Source organism: Onthophagus taurus, chromosome 6 (assembly GCF_036711975.1).
Source record: "Onthophagus taurus isolate NC chromosome 6, IU_Otau_3.0, whole genome shotgun sequence".
In the NCBI taxonomy this organism is placed as follows: domain Eukaryota; kingdom Metazoa; phylum Arthropoda; class Insecta; order Coleoptera; family Scarabaeidae; genus Onthophagus; species Onthophagus taurus.
Genome location: NC_091971.1, coordinates 2988440 through 3007192, shown reverse-complemented (window position 1 = coordinate 3007192; position 18753 = coordinate 2988440). Strand labels below are relative to the sequence as shown.

General features: G+C 35.7%; 1 protein-coding gene across 1 annotated transcript; it reads right to left on the bottom strand.

Moving 5' to 3' along the window:
- Positions 1–1782: 1782 nt before the first annotated feature.
- LOC139430020 (uncharacterized) lies at positions 1783–3040 on the bottom strand. Its single transcript, XM_071196601.1, has one exon. The coding sequence runs from the start codon at positions 2869–2871 to the stop codon at positions 1849–1851; it is 1023 nt and encodes a 340-aa protein (XP_071052702.1). The 5' UTR covers positions 2872–3040; the 3' UTR covers positions 1783–1848.
- Between the last annotated feature and the right edge of the window lie 15713 nt (positions 3041–18753).

The following is an 18753-nucleotide window of genomic DNA, read 5'->3' as shown; positions in this document are numbered from 1 at the left end:
TGAATCTCATGATAGAATAACAAACACCATACTTCCAATAGGGATGTGATGACTACAAATTGAAGAGATCTGCCAATTTAGGATGTAGCTTACTCATGCCCGTTTGCACCGTAATACATAATCATTGCTTAAAGGCTAAGTAATGCTTAAGTAGTGAATTTGCGTTGCACCGTCAAGTAACCCGTTCTCAAAATCAATAAGACGTTCTCAAATATAAGTATTTGAAATCCAGTGCTTAAGTGTTATAATGGATCTGCAAATTTTCGACGACGATTTAGATGTTTTGGAAATAATTAATTTTGGTTTTCCAAAATTAATATACACAAGATCCGATTATTTCCACGAAATGGACGAATATAATTTTTTTTAAAGATTTCGTCTAACAAAACAAAGTTGTTTGTATGTTCTAAGACAAATACAAGAAATTATAGAATTTCCGTCTAATAAGTAAGTAGTATACATTATTTTAAATTATACTTTTATAGGCTGAATTTAGATTATTTTAATACTACTTGTTTTGTACAGAAACAACTGTGTGTCTCCAATGAACCAGTTGCTAACAACCCTTAGATTTTACGCTTCTGCTAGCCATTTAACTATTGTAGCTGATTTTACCGGGATGCATACTTCAACAGCTAGTAGAATTATATCGCGGGTATCGCGTGCAATTGCTATGCTGAGACCGCAATACATAAAAATGGCAAGTAATACCGAAGAAATTCTAGCAGTACAAAACTAGTTTTATGGAATAGCTGCATTTCCCAGGATTATAGGTGCCATTGATTGCACGCACATAAAAATTCAGTCTCCTGGTGGCGAAGATGCAGAAGTGTACAGGAACCGAAAAGGCTACTTTTCTTTTAATGTACAAGTTATTGTAAATGCAAATTTGGAAGCCATGGATATTGTGGCAAGGTGGCCAGGATCTGTTCACGATTCAACTATATTTAATAATAATCGGATTAGAGCACGGTTAGAAAACGGAGATTTCCAAAATGGCATATTATTAGGTATGATGTTACTGATACTTAACGTAAAATAGTACATATTACTATTTGATTACAAATGATTAATGATAAGGTTCTTTTAGGCGATAGCGGATATCCTCTGCGAGAGTATTTTCTAACTCCATTGGCAGAGTGTAGAACAAGACCAGAAGAACTGTATAATGAAGCTCATATAAGAACCCGAAATACAGTGGAACGGTTCTTTGGAAATTGGAAACGTCGATTTCCTGTCCTTGCATATGGCCTATGTTTGAAAATTTCCAGTGTGATGGAGGTTATTGTAGCAACGGCAGTTCTACAAAATATTACCAGAACAGTTATGGCCGAAGAAAATGTTGCTGTTTTGCCAGATGACATTAATGAAGCAGATTTAAATGTTCAAATTGAGGCTGGCCGTGTGGAGATGAATAATATCGGCAATAATGGGATACATTATTTAAGAGATAATTTAATAAATAACTACTTTAATGATTTATAAAACAATTTATTATAAAAATAACTATTTTTTTTAACTTGACAACACGAAAAACCCTAAAAAATTACTAAAATTTATGAAAATAACTAAATTTTATGGCGTTGTTGCCAAATAACCGATACTTAAACGTTACTTAGTTGAGCATTGTATATGTTGTGTCGGTGCAATAGACATAAAATTTAAGTTCTTCTTAACTATAAGAACTGCTTAACTAAGTTATGCTCAACTATGTAAACGGTGCAACCGGGCATCAGATAACTACAAAGAAAGCTGTATTCACGTACTTTTGAGAAAAATTAACCTAATAAAAAAAAATCTTTATTTCTATAAAATTATTTATACATAATTAATATCTTTTTAGTAGTTTTAGTAAGTAAGACTTTGATATAAATCTAATTTTGATTTTAACATCTTGTACATAAAATCTTCGTTTAATACAGTATTGCATGGACTGAATCGATAGGTTGTACCTTCGTAATAATAGCAGACATCAACCAGACAATTAATCGGTATTATTCTGGACACTTTTATAATGAAATAAATGCTTGTATATACTTGAGGAACCGGATACTGTTGATTTGGTAAACTCCAAACGGATTGATAAGTGTAATAATCAGCACATTTATCGCTTTGTCGTAGAATCAAATATACATTGTAGTGCCATTCTGATGGGGGATACCAAGATTTATGGATAAAATCTTTAATTATTTGTAATCCTAGATCTTCAGTAAAGTTCTCTATTGATGGCCATTCAATTGGTTTTCTCCATTCATCATCAGTTTCTTCTTCAATTATTTCTTCAAAACAACGACAAACGGCAAATGATTCAGATGATGATGATGACGATGAATACGACGATGACGATGATGACCATGATGACGATGATGACGACGATGATGACGATGATGACGACGATGATGTTGAATATAACGAAAATTTTGTTGAAGTTGATGCGGCATCGGTATATCCAACATTTACATCTTCTAAAAGAGTATCCACAAAAATTTGTGCGACTTTTTCAACATTGCTGAATTGATCACACGTTGAAATCAACTTCATAGGTTTAGACCCTTCTCGTAGGAGACTAAGGTCGGACACTTCAACATCGGATATTTCAATTTCCGACGATTCTTCCGATGAGCTGGATTCTCTTGTCATTTCATCTATAACGACTATGTTCGAAAAAAACGATTCGATAGTTAAGATAAACTCTCTCTCTTCATTCGTTGAGGTGAACGTAACTACTTCCATATCAATTGTAACGGAACATTCACCATCCTGTGTCATTATGTCTTCTTCGATTACCACTAAAACACACATTAAATCGGTGGCTTCGATAAACGCCATGAAAAATTGGTTTTCTGTTATGGAAATATTAGTTTCAGACATTATTCTGTTATTAATAAAATGGGAGAACAGAAAAAATAAGAGTAAAATATTTTAGAAATGTGTTTTTGTCACATTATGACAGTAACTGTAAATAGTGTTATAATTGAGGTTACATCAATTAAGTTAAACCATGATTTGAAATCTACTTAAAAGAACCCTAAAGTTCAAGTACTTTTACTTTTTCTTATTAAACATTTACGGTTATGACAAAATTGTTTTACCTATTTTACAAATTTTACGATAGTAACTAACGAACGAGATCGTAAAGTTTCACAAAATGTGTCCCGTTAACAGAATTGGTATTTGGTTGAAATTTTCACACCTACAGTTTTAACAAATCACTTTTGTTACACCACCTGCTCATCAATCTTTCCAGCCGACCTTTTCTCATTCTTTCTTGTTAAATAAATAATTGTGAACCGAAAAGAAAAATCCAAATCTGCGAGGACAAAGATTGCCATTGATGTCTTTCAATTTCACCTTGAAACGAACGTATTAGTAGGAGTACACATTTTGTAAAGGATGGGATGTACGAACACACAATTGGGACTTTTAACCTGGAGCGACAAGTGTTTCGCAGATCGCCTTGTGTAATACCGACAGGAAATCCTCCTATAGAGAACCCCAGCTTCCACCTACGCTTTAAAATCTCTGGTTCGGAATTTTGAAGATCAGGGCCGGAGTAAAAAAAGTTTCATCAAAAAATTTATATTTTGCTTTATGATTATATTAAAGACAATTAAGATTGTGTTAAGCTTTAAATAACTTTAAAAATAATTATAAAATTGGAATTAAAATTAATTTGGTGTAATTAAATCATCTTGAAAAAATCATCCGGTTCAACCCTGCTTTAAAAATTTGAGTACCACATGCTGATCGCGGTAAGGCCGGAAATCCACCCGATTCGGTGATTGACGTGGCAAGGAACCTGTTAGCTGCACCCACAGAGACCAAGTCTCGCACACATTCATTATGCCGAATTTCCGCCCGGGTGTGCGTAACGTGCACCCTATAGAAAAGAAGGATACAGGACATTTAAAGCTCGACAGGATGATCCACCTCCTTTTTTCTTCTCTGGAATTTAAGACTCAAATTGCGAAACCAAATTCTTTTTTAGTAACGACGAATAGAATAATAAAATGGCATCAATTATAAATTAAAGCATCTATTTTAGAAATATTTCGAAAAAGTATTTTGAACTTTTAAACTAAACACTATATTAATGGATGTTTAGGTTCATACCTTGCATTATTCTTGGGATCTCCAGTGACTTATACCAATATGCATTCCTAAATGTATTATTATTATTGCAACTCTCGTCGATTTATTGTTTAGCCCTCCAAATGTTTAGAGCAAATGTAGGTCTTTAATGAACCTTAGTATTACTCCAAGGTCTTGTTCCTTTATGTCAGTAGGTGTCAAAAGAGTTATTCCGAAAATTTTGTGTCTTAGGCGACCTCTGACAATGCAATTACTCAATATATGTTCAGCCGTTTCTGACTGGTCGTTGCAAAGTCGACAAGTTTGATCATCAGCTTGTCCAATGTGGAAGAGGTGGTATTTTAGGAGTCCATGGCAGGTCAGGAAAGCTGAGATCGCTCCTAAATCGTTATCCCCTTGACCTCGTTGGTTTTGCTTTGTAACGGAGTTATCATACTCTTCGCTTGGCTGTGACCTGGAAATTCTTTCCAACCTAAGGCTACCTTTGAAGCCTCCCAATTGTTGATTACTTGTTTTAGCTGGCTTTTTGTAGTCCACAACCGGGTTGGTGTCCAATGAAGGGCGTTTTCGTTGCTGGTACACTCTCTGATCAGTGTAGGCCTGAATTGCCTTTAGGGCGACCCCACTGTTTATGAAAATGTTTATGGATGCACCTTTCTGTCCCTTTTATAGGTTAAAAGCAGTGCAGAAGTTTATAGCAAGAACTTCTGCTTGAAAAATGGTTATGTCCGAGCTGAAGGGCAATTTAATGCGGCTATTTGGTTCACTAATGCCCATGCTTACTCCGGATCCAACTGTCTTTGAAGCATCAGTGTAGCAATCATCCCTGCTTCTCAATATGACCTTATACTCAATATGAGCTGGTGAAAATTGTATTCTGTCGGTATAAGGTCCGTTTTAATTTCAATCAAGTGATCCAATGGAAACAACAAAGTTCTACAGAAACTGTAACCTTAACTGTCATACTTCAGTACGCCGATGATACATCGTTTCTTAATTATTATGAGGAAGAAACACAACTAATCCAAAAGACGGAGGAAACTATGAAGAGCGCTAAATTGTGGTTCAACAGCAATAGGGTAAAACTAAACAAAGCCAAAACAGAAATATTAAAGTTCACGACCAAGATGGAAGGTGACAACAGATGTATAAAATTCCTTGGTATTCTACTGGACCAGAAATTGACCTTTGAAAACCATGTCCAGAATGTCACTTATGCGAAGCTAAGTAGTGCTATCTACACCATCCGAATGCTTAGGAAAACTGCAACCTACGAAGCAGCGCATTGTGCTTACTTTTCGTTGTTTCATTCTGTGGCCACATATGGTATATTAATATGGAGATCATCAATATCTGCAAGCAAAGTGTTTCTGAAACAAAAAGAAGCTGTAAAAGGGTGCTTTATGGAATGGGTTACCGGGAAAGTTGCAGGCAAGTATTCCTTAATACCATACTTACCATACCGTGTGAATATATGCTTGCCTGTATTTTGCATGTTCATGGAAGAAAAGATGTGTTGACAAGATGTTCATGGGCAATACAAGATATACGGACAACCTTAGGCCGCCAAAAATTTGATGGAAATTCAAAAGTAAAGTTTGTTGCTAACTGTAGGCTCCTTTTCAGGAGTTAGATAGTCTTATAGTTATATAAGTTCTATAGTTAGATAGTATTTCTTGAATTTCCATCTGATAACGGCTGCACAAGGCTGTGGAATTTGGTACTTTTGAGGTAATTTGAATGCAATGTGACGTTTCTTATTTTTTTTGCTCTCATTATCAACATATCGGCGGACGAAAACTCGGTTTAAGATACAGAAAAGACCAAGCTTTCCAACCGTGTGCTTACTTCTTCGCTATCCAGATAACGAAGATATGGGCTCGAGGAATAGATGGAAATATAAGGGAAAAAGTTTGTTGCTATCGTCTCGCCGTTCAATGAATTTAATTATTACTACAAATTTGTTCGTAATTTTTTGTAACTTTTTAAGTCTCGTTGTATCCATAACCGTCACGTTTATCACAACGTACTAATTTATTACTTATAAAATAACCACCCCCCAATAACATTTCCCTAAATTAGTCGGCCGTTTCCTCGACGGAAACCACAGTAATCGGGCACGCGAGAATCAATTATCGAACAGAAGTAATAACACGGCATCGGCCGTCGGCTCGAAAGGGGAACGGTCCACGCCGCGATCCTCGAACGTGGCAATTTGCATACGAAAAACTGCACGGTAAATCACACGTATACTTCGCAAAAATTGATTTCTTCCCCATGGGAAAGAGGCGAAGTAAAATCGGCGAGACGCATCGGGTGAGAGGCACCGAGCGGCGAAGAGAAGGAAAATGAAGCAAAAAAGAAAGACTGCGCTCATGCATAATTCATCGACGGTCCTCCTCCGTTATTTATTACAAATTACCTCTTTAGCTCTTTAGTGGCCGGCCACGGAATGCTCGTACGTATGGCGTACGTCAACGCCGGCGAGAAATCGCCGAAGAATAGCGAGAAGAAGAAGAAGAAGAACGGACGTACGAACGGGAGTAGCGCGAATAAATTGCTTTTAGAATTCACCTGTCGACTGAATTCCGTACTCGGATCATGTTAAGTGACCTTGCGAACAGGTGCATGCTGCCTCTACGTTAGGTTCTTACTTGCTACTAAGAAGGCTTTATTCGCAAATATCAATTCGTTTCTTCCACAACTTTTTATACATTTATATTCTTCTTTTTCACTTCTTCACAAAAATCTGTAATGATACAATATAAATCAATAACATAGAGCAACTTATTCAAGTTTAAATTCAAATAGTATTTCCTAAAGGAATTTATATCATTTGCGTGGGTGAAAGTGTTTAGTTAAAAGATTACGTCGCACGGTGTTACAGATATTTGTCTAATTGACATCCAATCCGGATGGTGAAAACCGAGATTGTGACCGTTTGGCCAACGGCTACGCTCACTGAAACGGAGTGCTTTAATATTCCGGACACGGCACAGCCAACACAGAAAACGGGGCAATTATGAATTGATGACATAATTGTTGTATTTGTTTGGTCTGTCAGAAACCGAAGTGGCCGCCGGGGAACGAATTTCTCTTTGCTGCGGTTTTGCGACGACTTCGCGACGGTTTGGTATGCGGAAATAATAAAAAGCGTTTGGAGTTGTAAAGTTGGGTTGGTGCACTTTGCGATGTCACGACAAGGACATTATAAGGTAAAAATTGAAAAATTAAATAACTATCAAGGATGTAAACAAAATTTTCTTATCGTTGAGTATACTTAAGTTGGTTACATTGCAAGTTGAGTTAAATATAATAAAATGAGACATTGTTTGATCAACATTAATGATAAACGTTCTTGAAGGATTTTTTTCATAACATATCAGCAAAAAGTGACGGTCATGTTAATCATCATTTATTCAAGTGCATATTTATACGTTTTATTGCATCTTAGGTTGTTCAACTTTTATTGTCTACGTTTTTTATTAATATAGTTAACATCTACATCTTAATGCACCATTAACCTTGTAAATTTCACAAAATGCATCACACAAGTAAAGTTTGCGTACGCAAATAAGCACTCGGAGTTCTGAGATGGCTCGCGCGCTTTCTTAAATTTTGTGGGTCATAGAAATTTTTACACACTCGTATTTGGCATATCATTGTATGTACGAGGCCGAATAAATAACTTCATAAATCATCTGCCAGAGTGCGCGGGACGCCGCTACGTTATTTATCGCCAAATCCAAAAAGATCGGACGCATGTTTTGTTCATTTCTTCGGTTACCTCTTCTCTTATATTCATTTCTTTTTTCCCTGCTCCGCACTTACTTTGTATAATTTTTTGTTTTTATTTTCTGGGCGAGAACGTTCCTCTTCTTGTCCCGACCGCGAAGGTTGTATGGCGCCACTGGTATCTTCGTGCCTCGCGAGGTTGATATCGTCCGGTTTCAAGAGATGCAGCAGGTGAATCATTACGGAATTATTTTGTCGCAATTACGGAAAGATTTCACTTCTGCCGGCGACGAACAGGTGCCAAAGTGAAAGGAATGGCGCTTAAAAGCGTTCTTTCGAATGGTATTTACCCACTTTATTGATATTCAACACCCAATTTCAGATCCCAATAACTTAAAATCGTATATAACTAAATGTTGTAATATCTAACATTTTTATACTTTTGTAACTTCAAACGTAATTTTATACCCAGGACATCCTGAGTTTTTTCTTATTTTAAGACGAGGGTGTTTCTTTTTTATAAATATTTCGAAACTAATATTTCACTTCTATAACAAGTGTTTTTAAAAAATCCGCAGCTGCTTCCGTTTTATAAAACACCCCTCTTAAAATAGTTTGTGTTGGTAGTGGCACTTGATCCATATTGGGTTCAAGTTAATGTTTACCAAATAAAAATCTTTTCCATTACTTCTGTGTTGTCCCAGTTATAGCCGAGATGATATCGACAATAAACATATTCAAAACAGCCAATTACAATATATTTCGACGTCGCTAACAATAAGATCGCGTCTTTCGATGGACATTCCTCCGCACGCGGTTATAAAGGAGTGTCCTCTCCACCGTATGTATACCGGGTAGATATGATCATCGACAAAACGGTTGCTTGTATACTATGTACTAACGCCAAATAAAATAAAACCAAAAAAATAACACGACCCTCTCGCGCGCGTAGTTCTTATCCATATATCTTCCGTATTTTACTACAACTTCACTCGACGACTACTTGTCTTAGGTAATGTAGTTCCAAGTACCAGTTTGTCACGTAGAATCGACTTCTTCGACGTGTACCAACTTCAAAAATAACTAATTACATCGTGTACCATCGACGTTGAACGACCTCTTTTTTAGCGTGTTTCGGTAGCAACTCAATACATCTTTGCGTTGGATGTTAAATGTCACAGGTGGTTTTAAGGACGTTCTTAAGTATGCGTATGTTAAGGGGGGTATAAATTGTTGGGTTATTTTAAAAATCTAAAAACAACAAAAATTTTAGACAATAATCTCCACTTAAAAAAAATAATTTTCATTAAAACAAAAAATTTATTAATCATTTTAATGAAAACGTTTTAATACATACCAGTATTAAAGTTGTTGTTAAATGTATACAATCCTTTAAATTCTCGCAAAAGAGTTGTTTCTCGCACAGTAGCAGTTTACTGCGTAGAATCTACCTGTTAATTGATGTCAATAACGTTGAAGATTAATGACTCTGTAGTCCAGCAATCGTCTTTAGCGTTTCCTTTCGGGGTCTTTGGGTTCAGTGAAAAACGACGAAACACGAAAACCACCGTTTGTTTCAAAAAAGGAACGTCAACTGTATTAATTAACATGTTAATTTACGACCTATACTGAAAATTAGTTTCGAAAATTAAAATTAAATCAATACGTATTGAATTACTAAAATTAATTACAAACGCATTGATGTTGCTTAATATGTAACGAACGCGTAATTGAAACGTACTGCTCCGCAAATGATGTAATTACGTGACTATGATTGTTAATTGATTTTTTTTGTTCGGTATCGAAAAGGGATTAATGTTTAGATTGGCGCGTTTATGTCTTATTCAGTCTTAGTTATGGGTGTGTTGGGACCTTTTGTCGATATAAATGGAAGGTTGAGCCATTAACTTTGTGAATGACGGTTTCATTGCTAATGCGCTTTTTATGGTTTACCGTTGAACTATTGACAGGTTTTATATTTCTTCTCGTAAAGAAGTTTATGGTTTTTAGTAATGTATGTTATAGATTATTATGAAATCTGATTAAAAAATAATAATTAACTTGTATTAAGTCATTAATTTATTTACTATAATTCATAAAAATGCACATAAAAAGTTAGTTACTTATCAAAACCAGTTCAATTCGTTTATTGTGGTGTTATTATAAACAATGAAGAGCTAGGAACATCTCCTGGACTTCCAAAAATAACTCCAACCAAGCAAGATAATAATTAAAAATTTGTCTCTTTGATAACGTCTCATCAACTAAACATTAAACTAACAACTCAAAAAGGAGATGAAGCACATCTTATACAATTTGAAGCCCCATCTTTAAAATTCTAAGCCTATCTCAATTTACTACACTTCAAGTTTATTCCTGCAGCTTGGACAGAAACATGGAAAACGACACTGCCACATGCTTCTTTTTTTCAAAGATTGTTATACTAAAACCCATTTCTAACAGTATCAAATGTATATAGTCACAAATCTTGACCAAATTTGAATTTGGCACACTAATAAGGACGCAGAAAACAATTTTGATGTAATCCATTTCAATTGACACCACATCGATTATGCAACACATTTTACAGCTTATTAGGAACTGAAATCATTAAAATAAGAAATCTAGAAAGGGATGGGATTACTCGTCTCTATCTTCATTAATAGTTGGATATGACCCATCACAGACGAGGGTCTCTTCCATTTTTATAACCTTCTCGAGTCAACTGATTTTAGCTTTGTCAGTGACGCTAATTTACATGTAATCGACAAATTTTCATTATTTATTGACGTGATTGTAGATTCTTTTCATCTCTGCTTCAGGGAGAAATCTAGAGTAGTTGACCATCTTAAGGATAATAGACCGAAAATATCCTGGTTCAACAACGAAATTAAGTCTGCTAGGAATGTACTTCACTTTCTGGTCGATATCAACAGACACCGGCCAACGGTAGTGTCGAGTGCTCAGGTCAAGACTTTTACCGGAAACTTATTACTGACTCTAAGAAGAGAGCCAACAGTCAACACATTGAAAACTCAGGAAACAGACAGCGTGCTGTTTGGGAAGTTATTCGGAACACCAATCCTTCAATTTGTAAACGTTCGTCCGACAAACTCACGGCCTCAGACCTAAACGCGTTCTTTGTTAATGTGGCTGAAAGCGTTCTTAATGATATTAACCTTCCTACACTAAACAATCATAATGTCTCTTCGGGTCCGTTGGTCAATGATCATAATAATAAAGTTTTCGAATTTAAACCGATATCTTATAACGAACTACGTGACATAATTTCAAAATTAAAAAGTTCGACGTCCAGGGATGTGCATCAATTAAGCAGTAGGTTAATAAAAACAGTCTCAAATATAATTGTTTATCCATTATGTAAACTAATAAACCAGTGCTTATTGAACTCGATTTTTCCGGATTGCCTGAAAGTGGCAAAGGTTATTCCTATTCACAAAAAAGGCCCGCTACACGACCCCTGCAATTACAGACCAATATCCATTCTGCCAATTTTCGGGAAAATCTCTGAAATAATTTTAAACAATCAACTGGCAACTCACCTCAATTCTAATAGCCTATTGTTTTCCGGACAGTTCGGCTTTGGAAGAAATAGGTCGACATCGGACGCCATCCGCGCTTTGGTACAATTTGTTCACAATGGCTTCGAAGCCAATAATTATTCGGGAGCTGCTTTTTATGATTTAACAAAGGCGTTCGACTGCGTCTCTCATGACTTACTAATTCGTAAATTTAGTGCCTTCAATATGGACATCAGCAGCATAAATCTTCTCGAATCTTATTTGACGAACAGATCGCAGTATCTTTCCCTTGACGGTCTAGAGTCCGGTCGTCTTCCACTTAGGTTTGGTGTACCTCAGGGCTCAGTATTGGGGCCACTCCTGTTTTTGATATTTATCAACGACCTACCCAGTAACATTCCCCATGATTCCGACCTCATCCTTTTTGCTGATGATACAACCGTAATGGTCTCCTCAACAGATGCCGATGCTTTGCATCACCGCATATCTGAGTCACAAGCCTGCATCTCAAATTGGATTCAGGCCAACAGACTAAGCATGAATAGAGAAAAAACACAAACTTTAAACTTTTCACTTAAACGTCTCAGGTTGTATACGCAGCCGGTCAAGTTCCTGGGGGTTTATCTTGACTCTGGTTTAACGTGGAAGGCCCACGTTGACCAATTGACGAAAAAACTGAATACCATTGTATTTGTCATTCGGAGACTGAGAGACCTTGTCCCGTTCAATGTTGTAATGAATACATATTACGGCTATTTCTTCAGCCACGTATCGTACGCGTTAATTTGTTGGGGTCACTCCGCCCATGCGGATCGTGTTTTTGGTGTGCAGCGAAGATGTGTTAGAGTTATAGCCGGTCTAGGTTTTCGGGACTGTTGTAGAGCCAATTTCATTGATTATAAGATACTAACTTTCCCTTCGCTTTATATTCTCCATTGTCTCTTATATATCAAGGGTAATATCTCCAAATTTAAAACTCTTAATAGTTATCATAATTACCACACAAGAGCAGGTGATACCTTAATTACGGACTATTCTCGGACGGCAAGGGCCAGGGATGGCGTCAATTATTTTGGCATAAAATTCTACAATGTCCTTCCGAAACACATAAGATTGTTAGAGAGTAACAATTTCAAACACAAAATAAAAAATTATTTAGTGGTGAAGGCCTTTTATACTGTTGAGGAGTTTTTGACCAATGATTTTGATGACTTGCTATGACCAGTGTGTCGCCTCCCAGAAGCCTTTTTCTCTCTTTTTTGTTTGTTCTTTTGCTTACCTGTTGTTACTGATTACTACGTTTAGTGTACTTACTATTATTGAAAATTGCATTTTTGCGTTTATTGTATTCTTTTCTTTTATGACCTGTGAAAATCACTTTGATGCTATCACCAATAAAGTATTATTATTATTATTATTATGTGTATTGATTTAGCTGACCTCTTGGGATATAATAAAATCAAAAAAATCCTAAATTGAAATTAACATCTTAGTTTGAAGCTGAGGAAAAAATATGATAGATTTTATTTATTAGAATGTAACTTACCAATAAAAAAGTCATTAAAATCTGTATAGTTGATGTGGGGTTTTAAGAAATGTGTGGGAGTAACCTGAATACTGAACCTATATACATTTCATACTCTCCCAATGTGAAACCTTCTTTCTCGGTACAGTAGAAAGTATCATTTTCTTCATAGTGAACCATTTCTCCTTGAAGATAAGTTAAGATTGAAAATAAATTCCCGTTACCTTAACTTAACTTGTCGTTAAATTATTTTAAAATAGCTTTAAGCAAATTGTCTGCAAGATTATTAACACAAATATTATTATGTAAATTCGTATTTATCTAAATGGTTCGATAATCGTATATCATTAAAACAATAACTCACTCGTTACGTTAATTCTCCCCCAGCATGTCACCGGATCAAGAATGTCAGGTACAAATTAACGACGGTTGATAAAAATATCCAGCCGGTAAACAAGACCTCTTCATAAAGTAATAAATATTTACCTATTTTGCCTAGAGGTGTTCGTGTCGGTAAATTTCCATTAAGAATTACAATCCGCGCGCACTGCGAAAACGAATTTTTAACACGCAGCGCAGTCTTATGTTGCCGATATGTAAATATAAAACCGAGCCGTATAATCATTATGTCAGAGAAGCAAGTTCGCGAGTTAGCGCCAAGATAGGTTTGAAACTACGTATGTGGCTACGTTCGTAAGAAACGTATGTTAATATGATAATTTTACGCGGTGGTGTGGAGATTAATATATGACAGGTTAATGATATGAATGCCATGCAGTTTAACTTTAGTAGAAGAGACTGTTTAGTACATGGGCTCATTCACGTTTAGCGATTATTAAACAGTATGCAAATTGAATCAAAACTGTCTGGAATTTCACGCATTTTATAAGATAATCATTTTAAAATTTATTATCTCGATTAATCTAGACTATAATTTGGTTGATTTCATTTTAAAATCGTTTTCAAAAAAATGTTAAGTTGTCAGATAAAACTGGAGGAGTAACTTCTTCGTGCAGACTCCTTAGCGTACATACGTGCACTTATTTGGAGTAAAGCTATGCTCACGCAGTCCTTTTGGATATTGTTCTTGTACTTTCCTTATCTGCTACGGTCTTTAAATTACCGTGGCGCATCTGATTCCGTGCTTCTCACGGTGTCTAGACTTTGAGGCTCATGCATACGTCAGTCCAATGGGAGGTAAAGCAAAGAGAAAGAAAAAAAAACGACACGTATGGTCCCGTCGAGACCAACCACTGAACCAGTGAACAGGTGAATCTTCTTTGCTTGAAAACGTTAAACAACAAACAGATCTCAAAGGGAGTTTGAGAAACACGTTTTTGCATAAACAGGGTCAGCTAAAGTAAATGTAATTTTGAAGTGTGAGCAAAATTTATGATGTTATATGATTGTAAAGTTAATAATAAATAGAATCATTTCTTTTTAAATTTATTTAATGTTAATCTTGTTAATAATTATTTTCGAATCTGGAGCAGTTTAAAAAACAGGTACTTTTTGAGGGTCAAACCTGAGAGAGGCTTTCAAAAATAAGAGGGGTAAACTACCGGATCCTGGGAACATCCAGAAAGGTCCTTCTCGCGTCCTTTTGTGAGATCTCAAGGGAATATAGGAAATAAGAGAACCTCACACTGGCTACTTCCACATTTTCACACAGAACCTTTGTTGCCACAACCGATCCCTTTTATAATAATATCAACTAAGTAAAAACGTGAGCGATGTGAATTATGAGTTTTACGTGTGAATCAACGTTGTAAACGACGACGTAAAAGAACGTGTTAAGTAAATAATTTACAAGGAAAAGACATAAAAAATGCAATGCAAACGAGATATAATGCGTGCGCTAACAAAGTTGCGTTACTTTGTAAGAAGTTTTTTTTTTAAAGAGAGGAATTTATTTCTTGCGCTAGTGTCTTTAACCTTAAACAATTAACTTAATAGCGTAAACTTCATGGAAATTTGTAACGATAAGAATAAATTGCAAATAAGTAAAATATTATTATCAGATATGATGCAAAAGAGAAAATAATGAAGATGTCTTTGAATTTTGTGTTCGCAAACAAAACTGGCATAAATGCAAAAATGAAAGCAAGCCATACGTGAACATACTTAGTACGCGCCCGGAATGGAAACGACACGTTTTCTGAGCATAATAATTCTTTATTCGTATACGAGCTGTTCCGTTTTTCTTCTTTTGTAGCATTTGGTTAACGCGGATTAACTTCACGATTCCACAAAGAAGACAGAAGAAATAAAAAATATTATATAAAAAAGCCTTACAAATACGTTACATGAAATAAATTACGAAATTTACGATGAACTCAAAGATGCGCATTCACAATTTATTTCCTATTAACATTGTATTCTTGAATTTAACATTAGTAGGAGGAAAATCCGATTACGATTTAATACATAAACGTGTATTAAACAGAAATAAACGTAGGTTGAATATTTTAACTTGGGTAATTTGATACAATATTCGATAAGGTAACGTTATTTGGCGTCTTGATGCATATGACCTATGACAAAACGAACGGTTAGAGTAGAGTTGAATGATCGTTCACGATGAAACTGAGACTAATGTGTATATCGTTGTCATCGGGAAAGGCGCCAAATAAATAATTGCACCTACTGTTGTGAGGCGATGTCGTGTATTCTACACCGGAGAGGGTTTACGCAACCAAATCTTCGTTCAACCAACACTTTCAAAGACAAAAGAAATGTACAATTTCAATTTGTTTTAAGTCAAAGTTATTAAGTATGTAGCACAAATTCGGTATATAAGCTACAACAGACTCTTTAGGGTTAAACAAGCAGAAATATTTTAGTGAAATATCCCTCTACAGTATACAGGATATACTGTAGAGGGATTCCAGCGATATTCCAGACCTACACCAGATAACGCTGACTATGTTGGCAAACGACAACATTACCCACAGTGAGACCAAACATGGCAGCCCTCCACCTTTGACTATTACCGGTACAATAGTTTAGTAGGAAAACATAAATTTCCATAAATTTTTTGGTGTCCAAGAGCTCTATGGTGGCTCCATCGCGATGGATGATGTGTTCTGCTGCTGCCTAAGTTACTACCTATTGTTGCTAGTAGTTAGTCAGATCTCTTCTCTTGAAGTAGAGACAACCTTAATATCTCGACAGAACCTGTTATTAGCCGACTTTTCTAAAGCCTTGTTGTTCTTCGGCATTTGTAGTAAGGTTCTCCAGCAAATTTTTGATTACACTTGTAAAAAACTTCATTGATGTGTTTAGATTATGATACTGGTATATCATTGGATCGGTATTTCTGACTGACACAGCACTTTGTTAAATAGCTGGGTCTAATTTTTCTATTAATTCTGTTCCTCCATATTCGAGCAATTCATCGGTTGCGGCAGATTTCCTCGTTTTCAGTTATCCAAGTTTTTCTTTGACTTCTTCTATCTGGATATTATTTCTTGTGCTTGTAGCTTCACTCACGTATGTTGCCTCTTTGGTAGAGTGTAGTTGTTTGAAATATTTTATCTGTAGCGTTTTTTGGCCATTGTATTACACAATACGTAATACATTTTTTCATAACCTTTTTTATTTACATATTTGTTTTAAATATCTAATAAAATTCCTCTCGATACTTATAAAACGTGACATTCCATACGTCCACAAAAGTATGTACGTAACATATCATCCGATCTCGTCATTTGCACCGGCAACGTGATTTTTCCAACGTCTCTTTACGGTTATTCGAGACTGGCAACAACATTTTTCAAAGTGTCGTTGGTTCCTCGTGTAACGCCAACTCTTCAGATCACTGTCAGATGATCCGATTTTATGCCGACAGATTTCTCTTTCGATTGTCGAAAAGGTTAACCGGGCGGATGATTTATTTTTTTTCCGGAAAGAATGTAGATTTCTTATTTAATAAAAAAAGCATTATTCACAGAAATGAAGCAAAAAAACGCCGTGGGAAATCATTTAAGTGTTCGCCCCTTGTTCTTATTCTATTGTCCTTACCAAAACTTAAACGCCGCCGCGCCGTCCCGAAGTCATTATGTGTGCTTTTGGCCAGGTGACGTATATATAGTCACTTCCGTTTGACTTGGTCTGAATGAACGCGACCATTACCCCACGTATGCACAGGAAGTGTATTTAACAATCACTATCGTTAATCGGTTGCCCTCGGATTTTTATGCAAATTAAGGGTTCGTATATGGACTCTATGGCATCGCATCGAAGAAAAGATTTAATGAGTACTCAAGAATCCAATAACAAAAAAATAAAAAGCGGTTCTTGGGAAAGAGATTGTATCTCAAATCACATTTTAATAATTTTTATTCATTCGATATCGTTTGAACCAAATAAACAACAATGCTGCCTACCACAGCGGTGCATTATTAGCACTTTTAATAATGTAAAGCTTGCGATATATTATTTATAATTCGTGACTAGAAAAGTTCGTGATCGAGATCGTGGACCCGTTAAAAAATCTCGAACCTATACAAAGCCGCACACGTACGCTGTCTATCTCATTAGCGGAATGAATTATTATTGGCAAATAGACCTGCCAATTACGCAACTTATTAGTATGTAGTTGGGTTACGTAGACCTTCAATAGAGCCGGATATCAATAAGACTACACTAATACAATCTTTTTTGTATTTGTATTAAGTTCTATTGATATCTTGTCAAAGGTATGATTTATTATTAAGCTTATTGTACATATTGCAAGTTAATGCACAATCAAGACTGGTGGTATAATTTTTAAATATACTTCTTTATTGAGTCACCAGTTTGAATTATTTTTTTAAATTTTGGTTTGACGAATCACACAATAACGGAACTTATGCCCGTTGAAAGTACAGTACTAACATATAGAATAAAATGAGAGATTGAGCGTGGGTTTTGTTCACGAACACCACACGGAGCAAACGTATGGCGGCTTAGCGCGTGTGTCGGCATTTGCATATTTACCCAGTGCTCGAAGCTAAGGTAATTCAATCACCGATACACCAAGATTAGGATCTGGTAGGCGCCACTTGCGTCTGCTCTACGAATCTATTCAAGGTGGATTTGTTTATGTAAAATGCACACCTCTGAGTGTATTGTTACAGTAATTGCTTGATTTTAATTGGAAATCGGACCGGGCTACACCGTGCCCAGTATAACACACATCGTACCGACAACTCGTGTGTTTGCAATTGCTATCGTATTTCTTACCCTCGGTTATTCTCTATATAAGATAATCCAGTATTGCACTTTTTGATTAACTCCAATAGCTCAAATTTCAATTAAATTGGACAACAAAATGAATATTCAAAGTCTATCATCAGTTACTGTACTGATGTACTTTTTTAGTTTGTCATTGACGCAGTTAACTTCATATTATTAACATAAAATTTTTGATCGCCTTACTGCTCATTGCAAAAGTACCACATCAGCAGTTCGCAATTAGCTTATTACTAACACTGCTCGTTTATCTAATTTTAAGTTCCCATTTAGTTTCTAGTTTTTATTTAATATTTGGAATACTTTGAAATGTTGCTTTCACATAGAGATGATGTGAAAACAATAAGTTGCTTCTATCAAGAATAGTACAATCGTTCATGTGTATACATTGTATGACGTCAAGCTTCTTGAAAGACGGGCTCTGCCGATGGACTCATCTCGAATTTTGTTGTTTAGACGCCGCTGGTGCAAGTCGGAATGAGGTTCAAAGAGAATGAGTATTATTACAATCGATTGAGCTTTTATTTGCTTTTTTGACGGTGTTTTTTTTATCGCTGATTGTCTGTATGGCAGAAGTCTAAATATTGCCTTTCTGACCAGTTCGAATTAATGAATTATCGAATT

Excerpts from the sequence above, each read along its gene's own strand:
- LOC139430020 (XM_071196601.1), bottom strand. The coding sequence starts at position 2,871 with ATGTCTGAAACTAATATTTCCATAACAGAAAACCAATTTTTCATGGCG.